At 45.5% G+C, this 10,789-nt stretch overlaps 1 protein-coding gene across 1 annotated transcript; it reads left to right on the top strand.

Annotated features, from left to right (window-relative positions):
• Positions 1–7,064: 7,064 nt before the first annotated feature.
• fzd10 (frizzled class receptor 10) lies at positions 7,065–10,449 on the top strand. Its single transcript, XM_084690704.1, has one exon. It carries the CDS (start codon positions 7,957–7,959, stop codon positions 9,715–9,717), a length of 1,761 nt encoding a protein of 586 aa, XP_084546830.1. The 5' UTR covers positions 7,065–7,956; the 3' UTR covers positions 9,718–10,449.
• Positions 10,450–10,789: the final 340 nt, after the last annotated feature.

The raw sequence follows: 10,789 nt of genomic DNA, 5'->3' as shown, positions 1-10,789 counted from the left end.
GAAGATACAGAAGTCCCTCTGTGTGAGACGGAAGCTCAGTAGATGAGGTCAAATTGCTCACAGCTATGAAACAATATCTGAAACAGATTAAAAGGCATTTTCCTCAGCTTGATTCATGTTCCTTTCAGCTAGCCCAGGTGTTATAACTTACAAGAGAAAGGTGGAGAGGGCATGAGAGAAAAAAGAAGCGCGTGTGTGTCAGTGTGTGTGAGTGTGTTTTAGACATATGCATGTAACATATACAACAAGTAAGGTCCTCCTCACGCCTCCACCAAACGAGACAGCATACACAAGCAGTATTTACACAATACCAAAAGGAACTTTCCAGAAACAACCAGACACTGTTGCAAACAAACAGCATGAGGTCGGGGAACCATCGGCAGGGGGTAGGAGGTTTAGGAGGAGAGCAGTGTCTAACGACGTTCTGTTCATGTTGATCACAGTCCAGGACTAGATTGTTCCAGCTTGTTCTCATACCTGTTCAGGTTTCACAGCGAGCCCCCCCCCCCTCCTCCTCCTCCTCCTCCTCCCATCCTCAACCCCCGCAGACTTCAAAAGCATCCCAGAATTCTTCACTCATCCCTTCACACCTTGAAGACAACCCGCCGTGTCAGCACAGCGCTAAATTACCCATAATTATCCAGATTGAAGATCCACCTAACAAAGGCATTTTTATTTGGTGTTGTATGATGACTGTAACATTGGGTTCAAGTTGAACTCTTTTTAATTAAATCTGTCATCTTTCTAAAATGAAGTTATCTGCTGCACAGCATTGAGAAGATTTCAGTGGAGCGTGTTCCTGTGTACTCTACTTAAGCAGAGTTAAGCAGAAACGCTGCCAAAGAAAACGTCTGCAAAACGCGGACTTCAATGTCCTCGCAAATCTAAACAAACTTCAGTGAGACAGACTCCACATGTGGTTCGTTGAAAGAGAATGCCACGCCTTGGGTGAAAAGACAAAAGTAGAATATAGCAGCCAGCAGCAATGGCGGATTCCTCCACAATATTGTGAACCATTTCAAAATTGAAATGATACAGACAGATGTATTTCATGATGTACATGTGCACAAATTTCAAGGTAATTGGAACAATGGCTGATTTTAAGGTATTATTTTAAATTCTTCACAAATTGTCACTCACAAAAGCAATGCTGCGGACACTATGGGTTCTCGAGACTGTTCGGTTTCCCATGAGCAATAAAGGCATGCATGCCAATTTCAGACATTTTGGCCTGATGGGGTCAAAACACCTTCCTTTTGAAAGTGACAAATACCACTCCAATTATCGGGCGACATATACTAGAATACACTAGATGAATAACAATAAGAACATAAACACAACAGGCTTCGTCCTGACGGAGGAATAAATAAAAAAAACGTGGTTGGCTCAACTGAACCTCCTGTCTTAACAAAATCACAAAAATCCTGCCAAAAACGCAAGACAAGGCTAAAATGTTTGCAAAAGATCATAGTCACACTTAAATGTTGTACGCTTTGCTTAGCGTGTTGTAGTAAACAGAGTGAATTGACTTGCACCTGCAAATCTGTCTGATTGAGACATCAAAACTCTGGCCAAAGGGACCCTGACACCGACGGGACGAGAGTGAGTACGAATCGAATCACTCTCAAAGGCGATCGCTCTCAGCTTGAAACCTGTTCAGGCCTCCTCCTCGTTATGGCTGTGTTTGTTGTCATCGATATTCATTTCCTTCCTCCCCTGCAGCCAGCAGAAGTCTCCCTTCGTCTCCACGGCGCCCAGCCCAGCCAGCACAGTCCCATGGAGGGCAGCGAAGGGATGGAAATCAATAGAGAAAATACATGGCTGCAGGCTCACACATTTTTATCTGGCTTTGAACGAGTCAGCTTTAATTTTGGCTTTGATCTCAATTTGCTGCTTTGGGATGGCTTGGCTGCACAATGAAGACTGAACCAGGATTTTCCCGTAAAAGACGCACTAAACCAGAGTCGGTCTCCTGCTTGTGGGAGTCAGTGTTCCATATTGGTGGAAGGAACAAAAAGGGACTCATCCATGAATCCCCAAAAAAATAATTATCGAACCACAACAGGACTGGAGCGTATTAAAACACGCCAGATACACACAGCTCAGCAAACAGGCGGCAGATTATCAATCTTGCACATTCCTGTGATTCACTTGGAGTCCATTGTAGGGTTTTAGAGCCGATCCGACCAAATGGTTAAACAATGTTAGCGTGGGGCTTGAATAAAGAGCTCCTCAGCGCTGCTGACAGAGAGGGCTCTATGCTGTGTTGGAAGTAACAGGTTGACAAGAAGCACAGCTGGCCATGTTCTCACTGCCCTGCCAAGGCTCTGCTCAAGCCCTCCACCCCGACCACCACACGCCCTCCATCCCCCTCTCTCACACATACACACACACAAACACACACACACACCCACACACACACACACAGCCCAAAGACCATTGTAGGAGTGGAACCAATGGATGAGGGATATTATGAAATCACCTAAGGGTCTAGTTAAAAAATGGCCGCCCTTTGCTCACCCCTTTCTGAATCCGTGTGTTCTGAGGAGGGGGGAGTTGTTTGTGAATTTGTTTCTCTTTCTGAGAGCAGAGACAAAAGGCTAGGATAAAGGTCCTGGCAGAGAAAAGACCAGCGCCTTTCTGGGGAGAAAGGGAAGGGTCTAATCTAATTTGGTTGGAGGATGTGTGTGTCTGTGTCTGTGTGTGTGTGTGTGTGTGTGTATTACACTGTGCTGCACAGTGTAAGGGGACTGTGGGAATGGTGCAGGAGGGCTGTGGTGTTGAATGGAGCCCCAAGGGCCAAAAGCAGTGGGGAGTCTCCCCAGACACGCTGATTCCAGGCCGGCCACTCAAAGAGGGATTAGAACAGAGAAGGCCTTCCTGATTAGCAATTCAGACTGAAGTTTCCCCACAAGGACTCTGGGTAATATTTCCATCAATTCTCTTCCAGTGGGAGCATTATGTTGTTTACTCTCAGTTTGAGCGTTTTCCTTCTCACACTTCGCCACCCCCCCCCCCCACCCCGCCCCATCTCCCCACACGCAACCCAAACTGTAATGTCCGATATGGTCATGGTAACTGTGTTGAAAAGTGAATGAAGTCTCAAGTCAAATGTTCCCACTGGATCTAAAATGACTTCCCAAACAAAAATGTGTTTTGCAAGCGGTTGAGCGGAACTGTTTTGGTTTCGTCGCTTCGTCTCGAGCTGGTGGGAAGTGGATGCCTCCCCCCCCCGCCTCTCCCCGCCGTTAAACGACCACCACTTCAAAGGAAGAGGGATGTCAGAACAAAGGACTAAACTAATATTGCCCTATCGTGGGAGACCCAAAACCACATCGGATTTGATACTTAACAAATGTGATTCATTATTGGGACAGTGTGTTTATAGCAGGGCCGTCACAGGGCGGATGAGAATTCTCGACTCGTGTGAACGAATCTTTCATCATCATACTGAATACTAATCCACACAGTAAACACGGGCAGTGAGGTGGTAATAGCTTGTTGACTTCCTTAATCATCCTTCATGCTTAGTGGCTGTTGTCAGTGACCAAGAGCACAGTCATATTAGGGTGTTAAGACTCTTAAATGGTTTCTCATTTGACAGAGATAAAGACAACTTTTGTAAAGCCGCGGAAAGAAGAAGGGTTGGACAAATTAGCCCTCATTAATTAGTTATTTTTATTGAACCATTAAAACCATATGTGCAAAGACTATGGGTGGCTTTGATGTAAGCGAGGCTCTTAAATTATTAATTGCCAGATTCATATGCATTTCCTCAAAACGTCTGACCCTTCACTAAATCGGCTCTCTTATTAAAGCACCAGCTTTTAATATTAGACAAGGAAATAAGGCCATGCTTTTTGTGGATTTTTCTTGACAACGTTAACACGAGATTCTCAAATTGCACAGCTCATTCCGTCACACTCAAAAAATATAATTTTGTCACACGCCACACACCATTTTAGTTGTCACATCTTTGATAAAAAAATTTTTTTAAATAACATTACTTAAATACTGCTGCAAAAAGAGTGGTTTTAATTTAAGGCAACCAAACCCAAAGACAAAATTGAGAAAATTCATAAAATAGATCCGAATGTATTATTCGGAGCTGGCTAAACCCAAAAACCAAGCTTCACAACCACTGAATGGTTGTGATCAGAAGGGTGAAGAGGAGTCCTAGACAATACACACGGCATGTGGATAAATAGTGTCACCTCCAACAGAGAGTGTTGTTTCTGTGTATTGTGGCCCCTGAATGAGAAGAGGAGGCCCTTGGTTAAGAAGATTATAGCCGTACCCCACCCGTACGTTTAATCAACATGCCCTTTCAGCTCGGGTAACAATATGAAACATGTCTGAAACGCCCCTCTCACCTCACCCCCCTCTCTTCCTTGGCATACCTCACATGTTGTAACAGACCGGACTGCAACAAGAACCACACACGTGAGGTCAGTCAGTGGAATTTACAGATTGATGTTAGATAATGAAACAAAATTCCACAAAGACTATTAATTGTATTTTTAAAAATCAGAGGATGTTGTCTGTTTCAGAAGTATCACTATCATTCTGGCACGTGATAATGATCTCATTTGAGACTTTTTAGGACAAAAGCGACAAATTCCTTCAGAAAATAGCTAATTTGATTTCTGTTCATTTAAACTTATCAAAATTCCCACAAGGACCAAAAGAGCTTTCTTTTTTCACCCTTGGTTTCTTTCATCCGTGGTTAAATATGTAAATAAAATGTCTAAAGTCATTCTTCAAAGGGGAACAAAAGAAAAAAGAGGGCTCAGGGAAAAGACAGCCATAAAATTCCTCCGATTCTCCATAACATTAGCCAGAGGGGGGCCAGCTTCCAGTCAGAGTCTAGCAGCAGGGGAGCCCGCGCCCTCCATAGAATCACACATCTCAAATCCCACACACACAAAAAAATAAAATATCTTTTCAGCTCCAGCCATCAAAGGGCTCCTTTTCACTTTATTAGTTACAGAATTATCTCACAGTTGCTGATTTCTCAGAGATGGAACTGCACTGCTTGCTTTATAGTGTTGTTGTGGACAGAAAGATGAGATCAAGTTGATGTATGTCTGTATGTGTGTGTGTGTGCGCGTACAGTATCTGTGTGTGCGTCTGCATGCGTGTGAGCAAGCTATGAGAGGCGGGACGCGTGGGGGGAGGTTGGTAGGGAGGAAAAAATACATCTGAGAAACAGTAGTAAGGCTAAGGCTACAGATGCTAAAGATCGAACGTCCACAATTCCTCTTCTTTTCTTCTCCCTTTCAAAGAGATATAATCACGACCAGCGAAGCCATCACAAAAAAGAGAAAGAGGGGGAGAGAGCAGACAGGAGATAGCAGGAACAAAGGTGAAAGATCACAACCAACCTGAAGAGTGTGTACTCTTATTAGGCAACGTGACAATGCTATCTTGTCGGTGTGTCATGAAACAACAGCTGTAGAGAATGAGGATGGATGTTTTGCTTTAGAATGTGCCAGAAGGGGGTTTCTTGAACGCCGGGTGATCAGAAAGAGAAGCAAGCACGACTCCCACGGCCTGGGGAACATAAACATATCAAATCATTTATCTCAACATTAGAACTGTCACCTTTTTCTACTACCAGCATCAGTTACAATTGTAGGATCCCTAAGAGGAAGGGAGACTGATCGGGCCTGTGAGCTGTTCTGTTTGCCAAAGCCATTGTGAGAGGGTAAAAAAACACGAAGCATTAGAGTAGTAAGTGTCCCTGTCTGCAGTAAATCCCATTGAAACATGTGTCTGGTAGACAGCTAGCTAACAGGTATGTGCATGTAGATCGTAAAGGGGAGGGCATTGTGTTTATAATGAACGTATTCATATCCTGCTTGTATTCATGTTCATGTGCATCCCGTTGAGCAGCGACAGCTGAAATGACACCAGAGAGATATGCAAGGCTAAACCATTTAGACACGCTGGTGCCATCTCATCTGGCATGGGCACATTTCTTAAATACTTTTAAAAGCATTTTTTTTTTTTTTTTTTACTCTTGTAAAAGAACATGTACTAAAAGCAGCTCTGTTTACTTGTGATCCGGGTTTTTCAGCCGTGATGGAAACCATAGCCAGGCCACAGTATAACTCTCCCACCAGCACTGGACGTTTACAAGGTAATGTGAGTTGGCCAGGGAGGATCTGGTGTCCCAGACACAGTGGAGGAACCGTGCCACCCTGTCACATACAGTACGAGACTTGGCAGCAGCCACAGTCTTGATAGCTCATCTTTTGTCTCCACTCAGAATGATCTGTAGTTAAAACAAAAGACAAAGTGAAGAATAGAAAATATGAAGGTGGCGTGCCAAGATGGCATTTTATCTTATTTTTGACGTCATCTTATTTTAATAAATTATTAAATTCAGCAATCCTCTGAATCATGGTCCTATTCTAATGTAAAAGTCATTAACTATTGGCTGTCAAGCTGTAATTGATGCTACATTGAAGATTGTTTGATGGCAAACAGTATTTATACACATATTTATAGTATCATGGATCCCATGGTATCTGAGACGGTTAGGATTAGAGGGAAAATTCATGCTTAATGGTGACTTAGTATCTAAAAATAAACAACTGAGTCACCAGCCTATCTGCTAAATATCATGTAGATTGTCTGGAGTACAGAACACTTATGTCATATATTTACAGCTGTATCTATAATCTTCTGTTGCTCTAATGATGAACATATTATATCCACCGGTAATTTAATTCAACAACTGCCATGTAAATATTGTTCTATGCACCAATTATTGTTCAAAATGGTGTAACTTTAATTGAGATTATAACTGGCAAACCGCCCCTGTGGTAGTCCGTTTTTTTGTCAGCGTGTTAACGCACTACACTTTACTACAGAAAAGGGGGCAAAGGGAATTTTGGAGAGAAAAACTGCTTACTCCCTTACCACTGCTTACTCCCTTACCACAATGAACGAAGCGTGAAAATTGTCAGTTGTGGCAGAGAAAGGGACATCTCGATTGGTGCCCCTCTGAATCCCCTTGGTTGTCTTTGGCAACGTTTGGTGCCTGTAAATCTGCCTTGGAACGAGTTACATTTTCTTACTTTTGGACAAAGTTTTGGTTTGGAAGCGAACAAATGACCAAAGGAACTTTACTGTGATCACCCTTTTAAATGCAGTGATGGTTCGTCTACAGACTGTTCCGCGCGATTTGAACATAATCACCGTGTCAGTTTCATCTTTCTTATGCAAAGTAGCTGTCTTTGAAGGCGGATCTTTTGGCAGGTTAGTCCAGGACGGTGGCGAGTACTAGCTCAAACGAGCACTGCCACACCAACCAGTAGAATTGACTTTGTCTCCGGAGAGGAATTAGAATACACATTTAACTGATGTGATCATGCACATCTAGATTTCTCCTTTTTCGCTGTTTTTTTTTTAACTATGCGCACAAACCCTAACGGACAGCAGAAGAGGAGAGCAATTATTTGAGTTGGTAAATATTAAAGTTTTAGCCGAGGGGTTGATTTTGAGCTGCCGAACAGCAACGGGATATTTCGGTATATGTGGTTGTCTTTACGCGCATTGAAAGAAGTTGAATGTGATGATCGCAAGACTTTATAATTTACTTAAATGAGTGGACGTAGAATTAATCACCCACGGAACAACAGACAAACGTGTCTCCGTTTTTGGATTATTCGGGAGAAAACTGAATATAATTTTCAAACCATGGACTTTGTGGTGGGCGCACATAACCTGGAACCATTACATTTTCGGAATACTTACTAAATGCCGGTCCTTTCACCAACTATCCTAAGGTTTCACCGTTCAACTTTTTTTTTGTCACATTCATGGACATAAACACAGCGTGTTACAGCATCTTACTTGGCCAGGGGACACGCAATTTCTGCGTTGTCCTGTAAGGCGAGCATTTTCTATTTCCAACTGTTCGTTACCAGAGAGATTAAAGAACAGAGAATGAATTCCTCTGCCATGTGGAGCCTTATCTATCTGCTGCTCTGCCTTAGCGGCAGCTGCTCAGCCATTAGCTCCATCGACCCAGACCGGCCAGGCGAGGGGAGATGCCAGCATATAGTCATCCCCTTGTGTAAAGACATTGGCTACAACATGACCAGAATGCCCAATCTAATGGGGCACGAGGACCAGAACGAGGCCGCCATAAAGTTGCATGAGTTCGCCCCGTTGATAGAGTTCGGATGTCACAGCCACCTGAAGTTCTTCCTGTGCTCGCTGTACGCTCCCATGTGCACGGAACAGGTGTCCACCCCGATTCCAGCCTGCAGGGTGATGTGTGAGCAGGCCAGGCTCAAGTGCTCTCCCATCATGGAGCAGTTTAACTTCCACTGGCCCGAATCCCTCGATTGCTCCAGGCTACCCACCAAAAACGACCCCAACAACCTCTGCATGGAGGCCCCCAACAACGGCTCGGACGAGTCCCCGAGAGGGTCGCACACCCAGACCCCCGACTTCCGGCCCCAGAGGCCCCTCAGCGGCCAGGACCTCCACACCAAAGACAGCGGCAGCAAGGAAACATGCAGCAACCCCGGAAAGTTCCACTACGTCCAGAAGAGCGAGTCGTGTGCCCCCAAGTGCTACCCCAAAGTGGACGTGTACTGGAGCCAGGGAGACAAGCAGTTCTCCCTGGTCTGGATGGCCGTGTGGTCTATCCTCTGCTTCGTCTCCAGCTCCTTCACCGTGCTCACCTTCCTCATCGACCCCCAACGCTTCAAATACCCCGAGCGCCCCATCATCTTCCTCTCCATGTCCTACTGCGTCTACTCGGTGGGCTACCTCATCCGCCTGTTCGTGGGGGCCGACAGCATCGCCTGCGACAGGGACAGCGGCGTCCAGTACATCATCCAGGAGGGCTTGGAGTCCACCGGGTGCACCATCGTCTTCCTCATCCTCTACTACTTCGGCATGGCCTCGTCCATCTGGTGGGTGGTCCTCACCCTCACCTGGTTCCTGGCGGCCGGGAAGAAGTGGGGCCACGAGGCCATCGAGGCCAACAGCAGCTACTTCCACCTGGCGGCCTGGGCCATCCCGGCGGTGAAGACCATCATGATCCTGGTGATGAGGAAGGTGGCGGGGGACGAGCTGACGGGGTTGTGCTACGTGGGCAGCATGGACGTGAAGGCACTGACGGGGTTCGTCCTCATCCCCCTCTCCTGCTACCTCGTGGCGGGCACCTCCTTCCTGCTGTCGGGCTTCGTGGCGCTCTTCCACATCCGCAAGATCATGAAGACGGAGGGCGAGAACACGGACAAGCTGGAGAAGCTGATGGTGCGCATCGGGGTCTTCTCCGTCCTGTACACCGTTCCCGCCACCTGCGTTATCGCCTGCTACTTCTACGAGCGCCTCAACATGGACTACTGGAGGGTCCTGGCCGGCGAGCAGACATGCATGGACGGCGGCGGCGGCGGCGGGGGGCCCGAGTCGGAGGAGTGCGTCATGAAGAGCTCCATCCCTGCCGTGGAGATCTTCATGGTGAAGATCTTCATGCTGCTGGTGGTGGGCATCACCAGCGGCATGTGGATCTGGACCTCCAAGACGCTGCAGTCGTGGCAGAACGTGTTCAGCCGGAAGCTGAAGAAGAACACGAGGAGGAAGGCCGCCAGTGTGTTTGCCAGCAGCGGGCCGTACCTCAAGCCTCACCCGGCCCTCAAAGGACACAACGGCAAGTACGAGCCCGCCAGGCCGCCGCCCCCCTGCGTGTGAAGCGTCTCTCTCTCGGTCTGTGCAAAGCCAAAACCCGTTTGAAAAAGCCCTTAAACCTAAAACCCCAGACTTCAAACTGAAGAGTGAGACGGCAGCGTTCGTAGTTTAATTTATGCAAAACTTTGTTGGAGATCATGCAATGTGACGAGTGTTATTTGTTCGTACCTGGGATCTCTCTCAAGCTACAAGGACGGCCTTTGTTTGGAAAAACGACTACTCCCAGAGACATCCTGTTGCAGAACTTTAATCGAGAAAATAACTTTTTGTTTTTCCAAGACTAAGAAAGTGGAATAAACCATTTGGATTGTGTCATTGGATTGCTTGAATAATGTGCAATAGATGTTTTCTTTCGAGGCAAACAAAGACACTTGTACTGTAGCAACAGATTACAGACAATGAAAGGACTCCAGGGACAATGGGAGCGGGTTCTCTGAGAGAGATGGAGGCCTAGAGTGTTGTGTGGCTTTTTTAATGGAAATCAAGGCGGTGTCATAGATGTTTGAACTGAAGTGAGAGAGAGCAGCTGTGGAGAGAGTCAGGACCTTACGGACTGTCTATTGTGAAGCTAATCCATGCCATAAATAAATCAATAAGCACTAGACATCGCAAAAGTTATTTGTACAGGTGGTTGAGTTTTTGTTTGTTTTTTTGTATATATTTCTTAAATGTCATATTTTATAGAAAATTAATAAAACATTCTAGTTTTGTGGTGGAAACTGGAATTGTATATTACAGCTGTGCGTGTTGTGTTTATGATGTGAATGAGTCACTAGCACATAGTAATATGGTTAAATCTGTGGCAAATTAAATGTGGGGATAACTGTATATATTGAATTGGCATGAGACTGTAAATAGGTAATCCACGGTAAATTGTGGAATTGAGTGCAGATTAATTCATAGAGCCGAGGGTAACAATTTTGAGTACGGAATCTTTGACAGTCATTCTCCCCACAACGCTTGCTACACACAGGAAGTAGAACAATCTGTAAATAATTTCTTTGGAAAAGTTGAACATGATGGGGAGTCTCAATTCTTTCTTGACGGCCTTTTATTAGAGACGACTACAAAAGTT

The sequence above is a fragment of the Hypomesus nipponensis genome, chromosome 24 (genome assembly GCF_054491055.1).
Source record: "Hypomesus nipponensis isolate SF chromosome 24, ASM5449105v1, whole genome shotgun sequence".
Classification (NCBI taxonomy): domain Eukaryota; kingdom Metazoa; phylum Chordata; class Actinopteri; order Osmeriformes; family Osmeridae; genus Hypomesus; species Hypomesus nipponensis.
This window is presented reverse-complemented; position numbering and strand designations above follow the sequence as displayed.